Source organism: Lytechinus pictus, chromosome 11 (genome assembly GCF_037042905.1).
Source record: "Lytechinus pictus isolate F3 Inbred chromosome 11, Lp3.0, whole genome shotgun sequence".
Taxonomy (NCBI): domain Eukaryota; kingdom Metazoa; phylum Echinodermata; class Echinoidea; order Temnopleuroida; family Toxopneustidae; genus Lytechinus; species Lytechinus pictus.
In genome coordinates, this window is record NC_087255.1 from 32346281 (window position 1) to 32366378 (window position 20098).

The 20098-nt window shown below is 36.8% G+C and overlaps 2 protein-coding genes across 2 annotated transcripts; one reads left to right on the top strand and one right to left on the bottom strand.

Moving 5' to 3' along the window:
* Positions 1-482: 482 nt before the first annotated feature.
* On the top strand, positions 483-5617 carry LOC129272143 (F-box/LRR-repeat protein 2-like). Its single transcript, XM_054909373.2, has 5 exons — positions 483-710; positions 2590-2888; positions 3793-3966; positions 4496-4628; positions 5105-5617. Exons 1-5 carry the CDS (start codon positions 483-485, stop codon positions 5615-5617), a joined length of 1347 nt encoding a protein of 448 aa, XP_054765348.2.
* A 2120-nt stretch (positions 5618-7737) lies between these two features.
* Positions 7738-19547, bottom strand: LOC129271682 (caveolin-3-like). Its single transcript, XM_054908966.2, has 4 exons — positions 19202-19547; positions 14482-14616; positions 12895-13045; positions 7738-11371 (listed from the first exon to the last, which is right to left on the bottom strand). Exons 1-4 carry the CDS (start codon positions 19301-19303, stop codon positions 11175-11177), a joined length of 585 nt encoding a protein of 194 aa, XP_054764941.2. The 5' UTR covers positions 19304-19547; the 3' UTR covers positions 7738-11174.
* Between the last annotated feature and the right edge of the window lie 551 nt (positions 19548-20098).

A 20098-nucleotide genomic window follows, 5' to 3' on the forward strand; every position in this document is an offset into this window, starting at 1 on the left:
AGTGCAGTGATGAAGGTAAGAAGTGAATCCCATGACCAGGGGGTGGGTCTGGGGGGACCAAAGTATTTTGATAGGGGGCGGCAAGACATTTTGTTTGAATTCGGGGGGAATATAGATTAACAAGTCGTAGACGATATCTCTCTTCTTATATTAGGTTTCTTTCTTCTCCTTTTTTCTTCCTCTTTTTGTTATTATTTTTCACTACTTAAAAATTAACAGAGGAAGTTCATCCCTTCCCCTTACCTTCCCCCGTAACGCTGTCCTGCTCATGATTTTTTTTCTTTTTTTTTAATAATTAATAATTTAAAATGACCGAAAATTAGTATACGAGCGGCACAGGCCTTATAGGCCATACCGACTTTTATTCACCTCACTTACAACAAATTTCCACTATTTTACTAATTCTTTCGAATTATATCATATATCAAAAAAAGTTTTCTGTTAACGTGTAAACAAACTATTTAGATTCAATTTGATTTATCATGAAATCAGAAAGCGACCCGCTCTCCTCGTCAGAGTTTGAGTTCTCTTCGAACGAGTCATTCCTCACAGAAGAGTCCTGCTGTTTGTCGCCCTCTCTCGACGATCTCCCGGATGAATTGTTGATGAAGATTTTGAGTTATATCCACCCTCTCAGTAAGACCTTTGCCCAACTGCGAGGAACGTCAAAACGATTGTATGATGTCCTGCAAACGTCAAGTTTGTACAAGGTAAAACCCCATTCCACAGAGAGCAAGACCTCTGAAAGACTGCTGTAAGACCATGAAACTTGCTTGATCTTTTAAAGGCATTTCAACGAACTTTCAAAGATCTCCGAGGTCTTTCACGATTCCTGATGGATTTCAGTGGACTTCATGGTCTCCATGATCTCCAAAACTTTTTGAAACATTTCAAAACAGTCTTTCAGCGGTCTAACAGGAAATTGGTTCTTTGATGGTCTTTCAGCAGTCTTTCGATGATCTTTCAAAGTTCTTAATAGTTTTTCCATGATCTTTCGACAGTCTCTCAAGATTTTTTCCGGAGATCACTGTAAGACTCGTGAGAGATCATTGAAAGACAAGGCAAAGTTCATGGAAAGAATTCTGAAAGATCACTTGTTACATAAAGGATCTCTAAAAGGCATTTGAAAGATCTCTTTAGGACAAGTCTAAGCCCAATAAGACAAGATGTACCAATCACTTTTTCGGAGTTCATTGAGGGGTCTTTCTGAGCCATTCCACAGAAATGACAAATTTCAGTGATCTTGGAGACTGCTGTAAGACCTTGTCAATTTTTGGTCTTTGAAAGGTCCTTCAAAGGTCTCCTTTCTGTGGAATGGGGGCCTGATTTTTCTTTGTATGAATGGAAGAAGGGGAGCAATTCAAGGCCGTTTCATTTTGGTATTGATAAGGAAATATCTGTCCAACTGCGGTCGAACGAGTGCAAGAAACAAAAACAACATTTTATCTAACTTTTTAATTCGTTAAGCTGGTTTATAGACATGCACTGTAAAAATGTTGGTGTTAAAACTACACAAGGCTCTTGTTTCATAAAGACTTGTTACGATAACAAATGCACAATTTCTATAACAAATTTACTATCAGCCAATCAGATTGAAGGATGTTGTTATCTGAGAGTATCACAGCCTCATGTGCTATTTACAATACACCATGGAGTATGAACAAACACTAAAGAGTATTAAATTACAGACAGAGTACTAGTATGTCACGATGGAACCAATATGTATTGATTAATTTTGATATACATCGTATTCGTTGATTTCAACTTGATTTGGAGCTGTACCTGTCCTTTGTAAATTTGGGCATTAAATCAAATAGTAGATACATGTACATGTAAATATCATGCTTGCAAATTAAATTTGTGTTTACTTTCTTGGAATCTATATAAAAATGGAGGATGGGGGTGGGGTGTCCGGGCTCAAAAGATTACAAAGCCTCCTTTTTTGTTTTTGAAATGACACTAAAAATATAAATTCAATAGAAGTAATCATCTACATGTACTATTTTGTTATCTATCTATAGTATTGCCTAACACGCTGTACTAGTAAACTTCGCTTGTTTATTCGTCATGAATATTCATTAGGTGGGCTGATGATGTCACATCTCCACTTTCCGTTTTCTTATGTTATTACATAAAATCATTTTTTTTTTCATTATTTCATACTTGTGTGAATAATATGTCTCCCTTATAATGAAATAAGTTGCAGCAATAAATATCTAATGCACTAAATCAGTTGTCAATCCAATTTTTCTAGGTCTTGGAGGAAAATTTTTGAATAAACCTAATTTCATATAATAAAATACAAAAGAACAAGTGGGGATGTGACATCATCAGCCCACCTAATGAATATTCATGACGACTGTTTTCACAAAATATTGCTAAACTTTAAAATTCAATAACTTTGTTATTTGTTATCCGATTTTGATGAAATTTTCAGCATTTTGCTCAGTGGATTCTACTCTATTTATTAAGCTATAAATACTTTCAGCCCGGACCATCCCTTTAATGGCTGTTTTTAAAATTTGATTGTCTGGAAACACAACTGTCCAGACCAACAACAACTTTTTTTTCGCTTCTTGTCACCACCAGACATCATCGATCGATCTCTCAGGCAACCGCCCCTTCGACTTCGACACCCTCCTGTCGACCACCTCTCGATCAGCCAAATCCGTCACCGAACTCAACCTCTCACACTCCGATGACGTCACCGATTATGTCATATTTCAGTTAGCAAAGGTATGCAATGGGCTGAGGGCACTGGACGTGAGTTACTGTCAGTTGCTTACAAACTGTGGTCTTCGGGTTCTTGCGAACATCGTCAGACTGTTCAAGGTGGACATCAGCGGATGTCCCAACATCACATCTCGTGGGGTCTATCTCTTTGTCAAGTAAGTTTCTGCGTTTATCATCATCGCCGTTGTCATCATCATTATCATAATATTCGTCATGATCATCATCATAATCATCATCACTGTCATCCCCCTCATTATCATCACTATCATCATCATCATCATCATGGCAACATGGCATCATGGCGTCATGGCATCATTATCATCACCACTGTCACCATCATCATCAACACTATCATCATCATCATCATAATTTTGCTCCTCAGTCCTCCCTCCCTTTGTCTCACCAAGATATTTTGCTTGACCACCCGGCCCCAGACCCTTTCTTTTGTCCTCTAATTTTATTATCCCAACGTAAAGGAAGATCACACCACTGGAACAACTTAGCTTGTATGACAGCAGAAAAATCAAAGAATACGATCAATGAGAGTATGATGTCACAGAAGTACAACTTTTTCCTTTATACCAATACATCCCTTTTTTGCACATACTAATGATAGTATGAACCCTTTGTCCTTCTTAATGTTTCGTAAAAACATCGATTACATCCTCTCATGAAAAAATACCTGACAGGCCTGATAATATATACGGAGCTATGGACAGACCTGATAGAAGTGACAATGATAATGTGGAAAAGTTTTATTAATAACCCATTTATGTTGGTCACAATTGCCACTTGGAGATGTCCACATAATAGTGATCTCAACATTCAAACACTCTCTTATTATTCGTCCTATATTTCTCTAACTTTTTTTTCACACAATCTTAATTGTTCCCAGTGTTTTTTTCTCATTGTGTTCTGCCATAACTAGCCATGAATGAAATTGAGAACAATTAATCTGGCTCGTTCCTCAACATTACATTGGTAACAACATCACCTTAAAAGCAAACATGTATCACGTTTACTATCCAATGGATCGTCATTCTCCCCTTTCTCCGTCAGATTGAGTGGCGACTCACTTGAAGAACTTAGCATGAACTTCTGCCTGGGTCTGAGGAATGATCCACATAGACTGCCTGACATGTCCATTCATGGGTGCAAACTGAAGCGACTTGAGATGGTCTGGGAGAAGAGTCTAGTTGCGATCAATCCTCTGAGATCTGTCGATCTAGACAGGTATGTACAAAGGGCTAACGGATTATTTGTTTGTTTGTGTGGGTGTGAGGGTGGGTGTGTGTATGTCCGTTTGTTTGTTTGTTTGTTCGGGGGTGTATGTCCTTGGTAAAAAGCCTCATTTAAATGCGAGAATCTCTCATAGGTCTTAACTTTCTTCAGACAGCGTACCTGAAAAGCCTCATGAAAGGCTTCAAAAGTAATCGCCATTTACAGAAGCATTCTCCAGTCCCCAACTGAAAACCATCCAAATATTCATCCAAATTCTGCCAAGACTGCTTGTTCGTATTTGCTTTAAAAGGCAAAAAAAAAAACAAAAAAAAAAAAAAATCACCACCTCGCTTTGTCCTCTTGCGACTAGATGGACCTGTTGCACCATACGCCAATGCCCCCCCCCAAAAAAAAAAAAACGTTGCGCCGTTTAATTCAATCATGAATGTCACCTACTAATGAGTCTTGTTAATGTTGTCGAACCCGCAACTGTTTCTCCAAGTGGGGCTTATTAATTTCGCTGCTTCCTGTGGGGTTGCAGATTAACAGAGCACCTGCGGACCTTACAGTATCTGGACATCAGCCAAAGCCGATGTGGTGATGCCGACATTGAAGCCATTGTAATGAACTGTTCCTTGCTGCTCACACTCAAGCTTCGTAACTGCTCCCTCCACGTGAGTTGGATGCATCAAATTAAAAGTTTTATTCTTGAGAAGAAAGCTTAGTTTTCTTAATCATGTAAGCGGATGATTATGGAATATTCTAACAAGTAATAATAATAAAACAAAATCTAGTTGCTCTCAAGATTTAAGGATGAAGTTTGATGGACAACGTTGATATCAACATTTTATATAGGCGTTCAGTTTACAAGAATTATATCACTTGAAATGATTAATATTGATGGTGATTTAAGTGAAGGAATGAGAAACCAGTCTTCTTGGTTAAAACATTTTTGTATGCCAAATTTTAAAACTACAAATTGTAATTTATTGAAATTGAATAAGGATTTAAATCATTGTATTGAGAATTGAAACATAAAAGCATCAAAATTGATGACCATTTTGGCAAAGAATAACCGTGTTTTATTGCGCATTTACTTAGTTTCGTTATTATTAGGCCTAAGTGTAAATCGGTTTCTCTCATACACCAGGATCGTGGATTAAAACACATTGGTAGATGGTTACCAATTCTTCAACACCTCGACATCGCCGACAACCACGATATCACTGACCGCGGACTGGAGTTTATCGCTTGCGGCTGTGACCAATACCTCGAGCACGTGGACGTGTCACGGTGTTTCGACATCCACGGCCCTGGTCTCAACATCCTGGCGAGTGCCTGCCACTCGCTCCACACCGTGATCGCAAGAGAATGTTTCGACATGACATCGAACACGATCACCTACATCTCACTGCACTGCACGAACGTCCGACATCTCGACGTCTCCTTCAATCTCTGTGTCACCGATGGAACGCTGTCGAGCATCGCGCATGACCACCGCAGGCCTGATGAGGAGCTAGAGGTGGTCACGGAAGGATGTCCCCATGTCCTTGGTCATCGATTTCGAGGCAGTGTCGAATCATGTGATCGACGTCGCTTTCGGTTTGTCGATTGGGAAGCAAAGGGAAATGATGAGTTTGTCATCTGGGAGACTAATGTTTGATCTTCAACCAAGATGCGGTACCAACTTTGTCATGGTCCGGGTCATGGTCAGTATGGACGCAGAACCCGAAAGCTTGGTATACAAGCGTTCGATCGACTTCTCCGATATGGTTAAACTCCCGAGATGGAGGCATTCACGTATAATGGCTGTATGGGTATGTGCGGTCCCCTTTTCATGCCCTGTCAGCAGTTTCCAAGCACATCATTTCACCCTTTCATCGACCAACCAGTTCCCCCCGTTCGTAAGCCCCCCCCCCCCCCCCCATTTGAAAACGATTTTTAATGAGGGTGCTTGTATATTCTTAACAAGCAAAAATAAAATAAATAACTAACACAAAAAGGGTTTCATTACAAAATGAAGCTGATTTTGTTCCAGGAAAATTTTGACAAGCAAAAAAAAAAAAAAAAGATTTTCACTGCAAACTGCTATTTAGCAACCTAATTTCCAGGGGGTGTTGCCTATGGTGAACACACGCAGCCCCCCCCCCCCTTGGCAAATTTAGAAGGGGTGTTTCCAAGGGCCATGGTGGGGGGGGGGGCGAAACGCCTTTCATCTTATTCTCATTTAGTCTTCTGCCCATGCAGTCTAGTTTCCCACTTCGTCGACTTACCGTTTATTTTTACTTTCCCAATTAAACATTCTTTTTATAATCAATTCTTCTAGCCGTGGTATAAGACCAATTTAATATTAGACGAGAAAGTGTGTAGCCTTACAGGAAATTAGACAAAGTGGTAAATGGGCTATAAATGGCAATTAGACCAAATGAAATGGTTGTAGACACGTAGGATGAGTCAAAACGGAAAGTTGACGAAATGAGTGTAGACCAAGCGGTAATGTACCACACAGACACCCGGACGCCATGCTCCAACTCAGGGAAGACATCGGAATAATTTGCTATTCATAAGATCATAATACTGATTTTGAAATGTGCGGTACATGTATATTGTTTTTCTTTCTTTCGATATGAAGCATAATACAGTAAAATTTCCTTCCTTTTGTCCGAGTATGATCATTGTTTAGTTATTGTGATAAATAAAATTCATATATGCTTTACTGTATATTTTTCTCATTATCTTTTCATGAAACATATTTCTTATCAAGTATCGCATTCATGCCGTTCTTGCCTACTATTGTCAGGGTTTTTTTAATGAGCAAATTTAATAGTACCACTTGTGAACACCGGGGCAGCAGATAAATTTGCAAAGTAATTTTCATATGATTTATAAGTAGGACTACTGATAACGGTAGAATTTGAATAGATCCTATTTGGGGTATTTATTTCCTGTTTCATTTAATATTTATTTTTAAAGGGAATCCAATCTCACGATTTGTGTGAAAGGTGGAAATAAGACCAATAGATTGGTAACAATTCTAAAGATTTTGGAAAAGGAAGAAAGTTATCGCTATTTGAAAAATGAGATCAATAAAACTATGGAAACCTCAAATTGGCAACATGTGAATAGATCTTGTCATCAAGGTCATGTACATATTTATCAGGGTTGGTGGGGTTTTAATTTTTCCTCAAAGCGCTGTTTCCTTTAAGGTGCAAGATAGCACATGTATGTCTACTTGAAAGAACAACTTTTGAAAAAAGATTTACGTTTTAGTCATTTTGCCGTTTGGAGGAGTATACAGTCGTTACCACATCACAATGACGTCACTCCATTTCCTCAGCTTGACTTTATAACTCGAAACTCATGTGCCTAAATTTGTTATCCCCTATAGGACTTACGAATTTTTCAGCTTCCCCAAAAAGTCACCATTTTCATATCGTTTGTCCAATCTTTCACGTCTGGTTGTCTATTTTCTCTTTTTGTTCTCTTAAAACAAGTTTTCTGTTTGATTAGATTCCTTCAATGATTTTCAAGTTTATCGCTTAAAATATAATATATTATTATCGGCTACAAATCTATGTAAAAGTTGTTCATGGTTTAGATCATCGTGTATAGTTTTATATATACTTAAATAATTTTGATCAACGTATTTAAATATGAAAAAGTGGTTGTTATGACTTAGTTTCGTAATCAAGGCGATGTGTTGTCTATTTGTGTTTTTATTGTTTTGAAATTTCATTTGAATTATTGCGATGAAAATAGGATACAAAAATACAAAAACTGGTAAAGTTCATTATACGATTTATTATCTTTATTTTGTACAGAGAATATATAATATATATGTACAGTATTTATATAAACGATTTTTCATCGAATGTTATAGAAATCTTATATTTTATGATATATGGAATAATCTTTGCTTTACAGGCATTGTAATTTATTGTAGCTATGTTGACTGGAAAATATAAAAAAAATACATAAGCGTCATAAAAATAAAGGACAATTTTTTCTGACTCTTTAAGTGTCCTAGAATTTCATTTACTATCATCATTATGTCATGAAATAATTATTTCATAAAACCTTTACATAGTAACACTGAGTGCAGGTTTGATATGTCTACGTTATATTCACAAATATTCACAAATATACCTTTAAATGATCATTTCAAAATGACTTTGTATATAATCGGAAAGAAATTATCAACGACATTGTCATTATTATAATTTATTATGAATTGCTTAATCATATCTACAATTGAAGTAATATATATTTCATATCGTATTTTTTAATACTGAATGAGTTGTATCATCGGCACCTTCATTCGTATACAGCTTGTGATGTGCAATTATCACTGTCTTATGAATTTAATATGCCATGACTTTCATATTTTACATTCGATTTTGACGAAATCTGACGTGATATATTTTTTTTCCTAATTGTCCCATTAAAAATTCAAACCAACCCTTTGATGGGGGTGGACGTGGCCTTTTAAAAAGAGAAGGGTCAGAAGGTATCTGTATGTTGACAGAAATCGTTGCATATTAAATTTACTGAGAGAGGCCGCTAAATCAGGTATTTTTACGAGGATATTACTTAATGAAAACATAACATAACGGTCATTCGAAATTTGTAAAAATTCAAATGTAATAGTAACATTCTACAAAAGTCATAATACTGCTTTCATATCCGAACTTTTACTGACTTCAATTCATTTGATTCAATCGCCAATCTCTATCATTCTCAAAGCAGAGATGAGGGAAATGACACGTCAATGCTTATGCATTGTGCATGTGTTAGTCCGGGTTATAATTAATAGAGGTCTCACTCGGAGAAGGAGAATATTTCATATGGTGCTTCTAGACCATTTTTATACGCTGAATATGAAGTAAATAGGCTATATCCTGAAAATAAACCCGTGGGGCGCTTTTTTTTTAAATAGCCGCCAAATTGTCAGAAAATTTAAATTTTCGTACATAGATCTTTATATAAACATTCAATTACGACACAATTGGTGTCATATGATAGATAAATAAATTTCCTACAATTTAATACTTTTAATAGGGGATAAATAGGTCATTTGGCTGAGATTTTATATAGAAAACTGCATTTTTGGGGGTATTTTCCCCCCAAATGGAAAATTTGGAAAATTTGGAAAATACTTGATTTTACATAAATCACAGAAAAATGAAGCAATTACATTGAAATGTTCCAGAAAACTTTAATTATATACTATTGTCATGTGGACGAAATTCCAACTGAATATCATGCTTCTTAGGAGATTTATGATGTATCAAACTTGAATACTCAAATATCTAAAATGTCGCTTTTTGTATGGATTTTCGTAGACTAATATGTATAATGTATGGTTAAAAACTGAATGCATTTATCTACACTCTTTTATCACTTTGAGAGTTAAGAGTAGTTTTTTTTTCTCTATCAGCTACATAAAAAAATGCTGGCACATCGAAGCCTACTCCTCTCAGAGGGGGAGGGGGCTACGAAGTCACACCCCCCTGGTAGTGTTTGTCATATATCTCAACTTCCCAAAGCCAAGGCCCGCTTCTTCAAGTCTCTTAAGGTGTCGGTTGCACGAACAGTTTTTGGTCATTCGAACGATGTCCTATGCCTTTTAATGCGTGCAAATTAATAGCTAGTGACAAATTATTCAAAAATTATAATGATGGACTTGTACTGATTCATTGTTTCTATCCTCCACAATTCGTGTCTATTGATTTCAATTCCAGTTAACAACGAATAGGTTAAAATGGTATCAAACAGGCGTTATGTGCTCGCCTGTTTTGAACAAGAGTCATTGACTGGCCCCTTGAAGATCCAAAATGTGTTCAGTGATTCATTCAAATTAATTGAATGTTTTCCCCATTTGCACAAGAATCATCAAATTGATCAAAGTGACTGGATGATAGAGACGTCATTGGGGCTATACCTGGGAACATCTGCTTGACTTCGAATTATACAATACATTGACAAGGCATGTGTATGTCCTGTAAAAATAATCTAAGAGTAACGTGGAGTAGAATCTTTCGGGTGTTTTTTTTTTCAGGTGATGACAAGCAGGTTCAATATAAAAAATAAATCGTAATCACCAAAGCCATTGATTATTGATGTTTGCTTCCTGGACGCGAAACAAAAATGTGTTCCTTGATGATTGCACTAAAAGACTGCTCCTCATGCTCTGTTAGCCCTTTTAATGTTTTTTTTTCCCATCTTCAGTCGGAAGGTCCAAGAAATATAAAACATGATCTTGAAAACAACTCCAGGAGATATACCAATCTTTGAAATGGATACCACTTATTATATATATCAATCGATCTCGGGTACCGTTTCATGAAAGTTGTCATACAGTTACCATAGTAACAGTCAGACACTTAAGTTTCCCAGCCAATCAAAACCCGAGAAAAGTAGTCAGATCTGACATCCTGTCAGACGAAAATTTGTTGAAGAAACGTCCCCAGATATCCATCCACAAGGCAACGACTGTGCTGATGTTAGGTGCTCTAATTTTACAGCGTTCCTGGTTGGCTTTGCTGCTCGCCGTATCCCACCTGTTCTAACACTTAGTTCTTCCAGTGTTCCAGATGACACTGTATCATCTGGCACCCGGGTCTGGAACACCTCCACAAACATTTTCATCGTTCAATGAATCTCACTACAGATTTCCCTACACACAACATTTCTGGAAGATACCCTTCTGGGCAACTGTGAAAAGCCTTGGTTCGTTCTTCCACGTGTCTATGGAATCCATTATTCTCGAGGTCTTCCAGGAACGTCCTCGTGTAAATCCAATCATTACGTTCTCTAGTTCTTCCATGGACGTCCTGTGAATCCATAATTACATTCCTTCGTACTTCCACAAACGTCATCCTGTGAATCAATGCATTCCCTAGTTCTTCCATGAACGTCATCCTGTGAATCAATGCATTCCCTAGTTCTTCCACGAACGTCATCCTGTGAATCAATGCATTCCCTAGTTCTTCCTCGATCGTTCTCCTGTGAATGTATCATCATTATTATGATTCCTTGTTCTTCCACCCATGCGCGTCTTCCTGTCTCCACATTTTTAGGTTCTCTATGTTCTTCCACGAACGTCTCTCTGTAAGACCACTATTAAATTCCCTAACATTTCCAAGCACGTCCTCTGGGCATCACATTGGAATCCTACTTCTGCAGTCCTTCCACCATTTTCCCATTCTTCCAGACATCTGCTATACGTGTTGCGGGGTGTACATCTGGACCTTGACGTTGCCTAGGAGCATGCTGCATGATTCTGTGATGGGATTACAGAGGGCACGGATGCAGGTTGCCCATAGGCTTCCTACCCAGTTCAATATGAAGATCCATACTCTTGAACACGGTACTACCCACCAGATGTGACAGAAGGTCAAGAAGGCTAGTTGAACTCCTGCATGTAAATGAGGAAACATTAAAGATGGGGAATTAGTTAACTACAGAAGGTTGTTAATATCTGGATAGGTCTTGTTAATGCCGTTTATATTTTAACCGATAACCATATCTGAGGGGAAATCAATGAAATAACGAGTAGATATCAGACCAGGGGCGGTATTCTGAGGTCATTTTATCTTTAAAATATTTTATTTTATCTCTTAAAATGAAATTGGTATTCTGAGATGACATTTTATCTTCAGATAAAATTTAAAATTTCATCTTGCGTATACATTTTATCTTGCGTATTTATGATGATACGCAACAGAGCAGTGGCTGCGTAGACATACCCATCGCGTATCTGGCCATTGCAACGCGGGTGATGTGCTGCGCCCAAGTTACTTTGAAGAAAAAATAAAATAAACTTAAAAGAGGGTAGGGGCTATTTTATCTCCGCGACGTTCATTTCGTCAATATTTCTAAGTGAATGAACTCCAAATGTTGGCATGAAAATTAAGAAAAATTATATCTTCATTGAGAACAACACCTTAAAGTTATTCCTGTACAATCAGGAAGCATTTCATAAGACTTTTCTTGACTAATATTGTCTTTGAAATTATGCTTGAAAAGATGCGATATAGACTTCGAAAAAAAGATGAGAGTATTGCCATTTTTGTTAAAAAGAAATCTCTGTAAAGACGCACAAGCGTATAGTGCAAGCGTATTGAAGTCAATAAATTGACGCAATCTCACTCCTTCGCCACACCTCCTAGCGGAATGGATTTCCATTGGTTGAGTGATATGAGAGAGCTATAAAAGCGCATTTCTTATTGGATATTGATTAAAAAATAGGTGTGTCTTACAAAGATAAAATGAAGATAAAATTGTTCTCAGAATACCAATTCGGAGAGATTTTAAGGGTATTTTATCTTACTGATTTTAACGGAGATAAAATATTTTATTTTATCTGAGATAAAATGGATCTCAGAATACCACCCCAGGGGTGTTCCATAAAAGATTTAAGTTTGACTTAGATGGAGTCGCTCTTCAATCTTTGTGAAATACCTAGTGCAATCATCGTTGTTGTTTTTTAACACGTGCACACTTTGATACCAATAATGCATGAAGCATTTTCATTTCATTTGATGCAAGATAATAGAGCAATGTTTATAAAAATGCCTCGGGTCAAGGGCACTGCCGGGAATCGAACCCCGGACTTTTATGGTGTATATAGTCGGGCGCCTTAGACCACTCGGCCACGACACTTCGCTCTTGGTTCTTTGGCATCGATTGCATTTCTCTGTCTTGGCAAATATGTTTTGCGGGTGATAAATGAATTCGTACTGCTTACAATTTAGTAACTATGCAAACTATCATAGTCATGGTACTTCCATATACGTATTGAGGTTGATAGGCTGCTGAGCCCTGTTACCAGGGTATTTATAACAATTACAAACTTACAATTATCGTAAGACCTAATAAAACGGCCCCCTATATTACAATAATTTTCGAAACACCACTGTGAAGGTTTTGACACCTTACCACAAATGAGAGCTAGTGGAATGGCTAAGGCTGCGGACAGGAGTCGATAACACCACATCTTCGATTGGGTGTAGACGATGAAGCTGGTTGTCCAGACTGCATCGAAGCTCTGCTGATGGTCAGGTTCCGCAAACACCTCCTCAAAGCCAATCTGATAGAAGACAGTCGTAGGGTCGTGATGAAGGAAGATGTAAGTAAGATCATGGTCCATGGTAAGATGGGGATGTAAGAGAATGGGGGTTGAGAAAGAACAAGACATTTTGAGAGTACGTTGACCGCCTCGATTCGACTTATTAAAGGACAAGTCCACCCCCAACAAAAAGTTGATTTGAGAAAAATATAAAAATCCAACAAGTATAACACTGAAAATTTCATCAAGATCGGATGTAAGAAAGTTATGACATTTTAGGGTTTCGCGTAATTTCACAAAACAATTATATTCACATCCTGGTCGATATGCAAATGAGGGGACTGATGATATCACTCACTCGCTACTTCTTATGTATTTTGTTATATGAACTATTGAAACATTCCAATTTTCTTCCCGTTGACATGTGAAACAATGAGAGTTTTATTCCTCCCTGAACATGTGGTATTACCATTGTTTTAACATTTTATGTTCAGTCAAGTTGGACCTTATTGTAAAATCTGTAAATATTGAAATACTGTATGATTCAAATAAGAAAGCAAAAGAAATATTGAGTGAGGGACATCATCGACTCTCTCATTAGCATGTCATTGAGTTGTGCATATAACTGCTTTGCGAAAAATAAGCGAGTTTTGAATTGTAGTATCTTTTCTATTTTACATCCGATTTTGATGAAAATTAGTTCAGCGTTATGCTAGTTTGATTTTTCTCTATTATTAAAATCAACATTTTTTCTGGGGTTGACTTGACCTATAATGCTACGGTCACTGAAACCAGCGGAACTGACTTCAGACCAACCACAGCTACTACGTTATGAACATGTCCTCCCATCGATCGGTTTAGAATATATAGGTTTCCTAGGTGTGACTATGGGTTAATAGTGAAAAATATAGCCAATCAGCCAACCTTTAGCTAAGAATGCTCATAGTATTATTGAACATTGTTTTTCCTTCTTAAATGTGCATTTTGTGATATTTGTGGGGCCAGGCTCGATTAGCACTTGTGCTTTTTTCTGGTCCCATTTACCATTGTATTTTTATACATGTGTAACTGTGTTGCAATTTGTTTTATAACCTGTAAACATGTGAATATTGTTGGTAAATAGATAAATCAAATCAAAACATGTATAGCCTCCTTTTGTATATTAACTTCACATTATGAGTCATTTTGGTTTCAACTCTGGAGACATCGACTAATACTTGTCCCACATTACCATGATTACAGCCGTGACCGAAGACGTGGTTTGATCCACTCCACCTCCTCCTCCTTTGGACGATCTCGATGTACAAAACCTTTAGATCCTTTTTTTTTTAATCCGTTTATCGTTAATTGATGCTGATCGTGTAGGAAATTATTCTTCATTATTTGCATCTACGTCTTTTTTTCTGGCTATGTTTGTTTGTATTTTTTTTTTGGGGGGGGGGGATTTCGAGTCTTACCCTGACGTGTGACGTCATATTGATGGGATCTCTGTTGGCTAGATTGAGATCCTCCACGTCCTTGACCATGTTGGCTTGATGAAACTTAGGTCCGCCGTTGGTGTCGCTGTTCTGGTTTTGTTCATTCATCAAAGGCTGGGCGACGACAGAGGAGAAGAAGAAAAAGAAGGAGCAGAAGAAAGAAGGAGGAGAAGAAGGGGGAAAAGAAGAAGAAGGAGAAGAAGAAAGAAGGAGGAGAAGGAGGGGAAGAAGAGGAAGAAGGAGAAGAAAAAGAGGAGGAAGGGAGTAGATAAGATAAAAGGTGAGAAAAGATAGGAAAGAGGACACAGAACAAAAAAGGAAGAGCCCATAGTGAGGCAAAGAGAGAGACAAAAAGAGAAAACAAAACAAAAGAACATGTTTTATCAGCTGGTTGCATTGTGAGCATAAACTTATATTAGTCATTACGTCTCGTGATTATTACATGTGAGGCTACTAAAGGAAACAAACATGAAGTCAATTAGCTTGGGATGATAGTATCATAATGTTTTAATGAATGAGGTTTACAAGAGGAACGGAAAATAAATTACGATTTTGCATTGTTTATGGATTATAACCAGTAATGTTTCAAAAGCTCGCAAATGTTTCTGATTAAATTATTCAGATTTGGTTTAATAGTCATACTTTAATTAAGGTTTTCACTTATTTGATGCAGCTTGTTCTTGCAGCGGTCTGTCGCGTCCCATTCTTGTAACGTTTTGTTTCATGTTTTCCCATTGCCTTGTCTTAATATCTGATTATCCAACCTCATTTGTCTTTTATTTGGGTCATAACAATAAAAGGTCAGTGAGTAGATTTCAAAGACATTAATTTTTTATCTTATATTTCATGAACCAAAATTATGATTGGTTCGTATTTATAACATTTAAAGATATTTTGAAGTTTGTATTAATATGGCATTAGGGAACATTTATTCATTGCCAAGTTATGCTTCCCAGGAAGAATCTCATTTCATTATGTTGTCTTATATAATTCACCTTGCTTTGTAATTTAAGTGTTGAAAATTTTAAGTTAAAAATAGTTTCTTCATTAATTAATTAATTAATCAATCAATCAATCACAGGCTATATACTATAGAACAAATAGACGCATTTTCCGCGAAGTCATTGTTCTACTTTTTATGTTATTATACCCCCCCCCCCCTTCACACACACCTTTGATAAACTTATAGTTCATAATAATGTTCTAAAGACTTTGTCGTATTGGCATAAATTTATTTCGGAATTAAGGTGGGGGGGAGACAAGACGCATAAAACTTTTGAAGAAACTCGAAAGTGAGGGAGCGATGAGTCCGAGCTTTTTGTTCATTGCCACGCTTTTGCAATTTCTGAGGTGAGATTGGGGAAATTTGTGAACACTTTTGGTGAATTTTGTGAAAATTGTCTATAAAAAAATGTAAGTTTTCGAAATTTCTGGGCGGCAACATCCCCCTTGTAAAACCGCCTTGTGTTTCATTCCTACAACAAAGGAACCTCAAATGGCTCAAATGCGAGACCACTCTAAAAACAGAAAATCTGAATTCTTAATTCTTTTTGGATTAAATCAAATTATGAGTTTATGTCAATCTAAAAGGTTTGTGTTTAAAAGCGAAATACAATTCCAGACGAAATTAGTTACATAAAGAACAATAGAACGATTGATCATCGACACAGAATTGGCAACAATGCTTCTTTTTTGGTTACTTGAATTCTGATCATTTCCTTTAGAAATTATATTCCTACAAGGTCAACTTGATGACCATGATGAAAGGGTGATGATGGTGGCAAATTAAATTACTCACAAGACCTTGTCACGATGTCCAGATAGAAAATAGTCCATTTTCTTTCTTTCTTTTTCATACGCCATCTTTAATTCGTTCCATATCTCAATAATACGGAAGTGATTATTATCAAATATGTTTTCCGTCTGCTGGTCAAATGCATGACGTTTGCCCCCTATGCCTATCTCATATCCCCTACAATAATCTAATAAGTCTATTTATCAATAATATTCAAACTGGGTGTTTACATTAAAACTTTTTTTTCGTCTGGTCATTTGCACAATGACGTATGTCCCCACGCAGTCCCAACTCTTCAATAAATCTGATAGGCATGTTCAACAATAATATTCAAAGTGGGTGTTCACCATGATTTTTTCCCCGTTTGGTCATTTGCATTATTACATATATTATTATTATTATATTATTATTACATAATATCCCCACGCCTTATCAACTACCTGAATTAATGACATAGGCCCATTTGTCAATAATTTACACTGCATAGGTGGTTCGGAATTCCTAACTAATTTAATATTAATCATAGAATGTACTTAGCATGTAGTGATGTCATTTTTTTTAATCTGCACGTTAGAAATCCCATTGGTAAGGAAGTGATTATTGTGTATATCATTACATATTTTTCAGTGGCGTGGGCTATCTTATTCTTCACCCTAACCGCCCATTTATTAACTCTGTCACATACGCTTAAAGAAACTTTGAAAGGGAAAGTTTTATCATTAATAGCCTTTATAAATCTATAAGCGTAATATATCGGGAGGAGTGTACAGATGTGACGTTATTTTGGAACTTATAATCGGAATATATATATCTACCGAAATTGAAGCCGTATGTGATCGAGATAGCATTATACACCGTATATCTATATACCATGTATACGATGTTAATGAAGTAGGGAATCACATCTTATAATAAAGACATTTGGGGGACGTGTATTTTATACAATTGAATATGACAAAATTAATAAATAACAAACATGCACCATTTCGTTCCTGATCACACTACAGAAATTAATACATTGTCACATCGACGATTGGTAATTTTGGAGAATAAAATGTGAAAAAGTAACTACAGTTAACCTTTCTATTTGCATTGTAAATATTAGTTAAACTGTCAAAATAGTGCTACTTTTTAAAACCATTGGTACTTGGGACTACCCCCGCGGCCCCTTTGGCCGACATTAATTTCTATCATGCCATCATCATGATCTTTTCATTTTTTGATTTCTGCAACTTTTTCATAAACAAATTAACAAAGAAAATATATACAATAAACAGGCTGTGTAATAAAATACTTGAAAAGCAAAACAATGAAAAAAGTTGTATTTTCTATGACATATCGATTAAACCATATTGCAGGGGCTGCCACTATAAACATAGCTTGACTGCGTGATTGCCGTGACAACCCTGGAACAATTTCACTCTGTAAAAAATCGATACATTCGTGTAAAAAAAACTGTCACTACCAAAACAACATTCCAAATTAAACAAATGTTAATATTTCATGACGAAATAATTTTAGCAGAGCAAGCAACACGATGAAAAGATACAACACGATACACAGTGAACCACAAAAAGGAGAAGGATAATGATGGTATAGTGATTGGTGGTGACGATGATAAGGAGGGTGATGATGCTGCAGCATATCAGTGATGGTTGTATACCATCAACACATTCAGCAGAGAAGTGGATGTCAAAGCCGGATGAAGAAGCAGCAGAAGCGGATTTTTTTTTCTCAAAGCTGGATACATACTTTAATAACCGCTTCATTCTCTCCTTCATCTCGCTTCCGATATGTCCGACTTGTCCCCGGTTCTTCGGTCAAAGATCCCAAAGAAACTGCCTTTTTTGGAGTCCGGCCCTGCCCCTTTCCTCCGACTTTTTTCCCCCCGTCGTTCGTTGACTTGGATTTGGGCTGGTTACAAAACTTCCACATCTAGATAGGAAATGGGGGAAAATGTACAAGAAATCGAAATCATGCAAGGGATGATTAGTGGAGTGTGTTAAGGATGGATAGTTATAGGGGCGTGGGTCAATAGGTGTATTTGATATGATATCTTTTAGCCATTCGAAAATTATTCCTAAACACCTTCTTCTAACAAACACTTCACAACGCGTTAGATTGTGTAACTTAAAGTTTTCACAGGCATAACAATCAGATATTATTATGTATATCTGAGGCCGACCTTTTAATATCATCACCATAAAAAAAAACACGTTACCAGGCTCGAACCTCTGCTCCTATATCATAATTTGGATTACAAGAATATACCGCAGCGCACAATTGAAAGTCAAAAGGACTTAAAAACAAACTTTTTTTGTAAACACAAAATAACTCGCCAAACGTTTCAGAAAACCGAAATATGTTATCGTGCTGATGTGTTTATAAAAATGTCACTTTTATGATTTCATATTAACATGTTAAAAATTTAGTGTATGTCACAGAAATTGAGCAGTGACTTTCGATACCATAACGAGAGATGCAGGGAAGTTTCGAATTAAACGGGTTGAAGTGATTTTAAAGTGAAAGATTTTGATAAGTGTTTGTCAACGATTTAGATAGTGCGACCAAATATTCATTTATGTTTTGCTTAACTTATTCCTGTCATAGCAGTGGCAAGAAAATAATTATCACGGAGTAAAATATAATCAGAAAAATGAAATATACCGGCCATTCCCTGACAATTCATTTTAGTGGTGCCATTGCCGGTTTGATAAGACGGATTGGGCATTTTGTTTATGGTGGGGAAGTAAAGGATGCTATGTAGAATTTTAAACCAAATAAAATAAATTTAATATATCTAAAATTCATCATATCAAGTCCACCGTATGACCTCACTTTTTTGTTATAGATAGATGGCAACATGCATCGATGGATACCGGTGTACCCGTGTCTAATACATACTTGGTTTCCGTTCTTGGTAAAATTCATGTATATGTCCATTTTGTAAGGTTGGTTATAAGGTCCGGTGGGCATGTAACTGGATGATCTATGATCTGCCGTCATAGTCCCATTAATCCATAGTATTTACACGCACATTGCAGAATTCAGGTGCCATCAAACGCGTCGGGAATTGTCCCTTTGGCGTGAGGCAAGAGCAGGTTACAGAAGACGACTTTCACCACCGTTCACACAAACACTAAAAGCTTCCTCTCTTTCTCCTCCCAATTCTCTGATCGCGTGTTATCTGCCAGGGCTGTTGTCCAAGAAAAAAAAGTACCAGCCAAAAGTGCTGATCGGAGCCTGCAATGGCCGAAGTAGTGATTAACGCGAGGAAGGGTTTTAAGGGGCCACCATACTCATGACCGTTCAGATTAGTCACTCATACGTTGATGATACATGGACGAAATGGAATTATAGGTCATGATTATTGTAGGCCTATTCGTCAAAACGGCCATAGCTGCATGCTGCTATTTCTATATATGAATTGTAAAGATCTTGCTTTACGTGTCAAAATTGATTTTTAACAAATTATTGTTCTTTTGCAAAACCTCGTCTAGAAAATAATCGTTAGCAAAATACCTGATAAATTATCATTTAGATAAAAAGGGTGATGACCGCCCCATCTGACTATCTTCTCCCATCTGTCACTCCCTTTCTTTCACCTCCTTTGATTTTCTATCCTCCCTCCTTTTTCACTCCCCATTTTCTCTAAAAGAAGACCTTCCTTGACATTACCGAGGATTTCACAGCCATTCCCGGAAGACAAAACAAAAAGAAATTAAATTTTCAGTGAGGAAATATTAATATGAAGCTCAAAATAAAAATATTCCACCTACTGCCCCTTCCCCTAAATTAGAT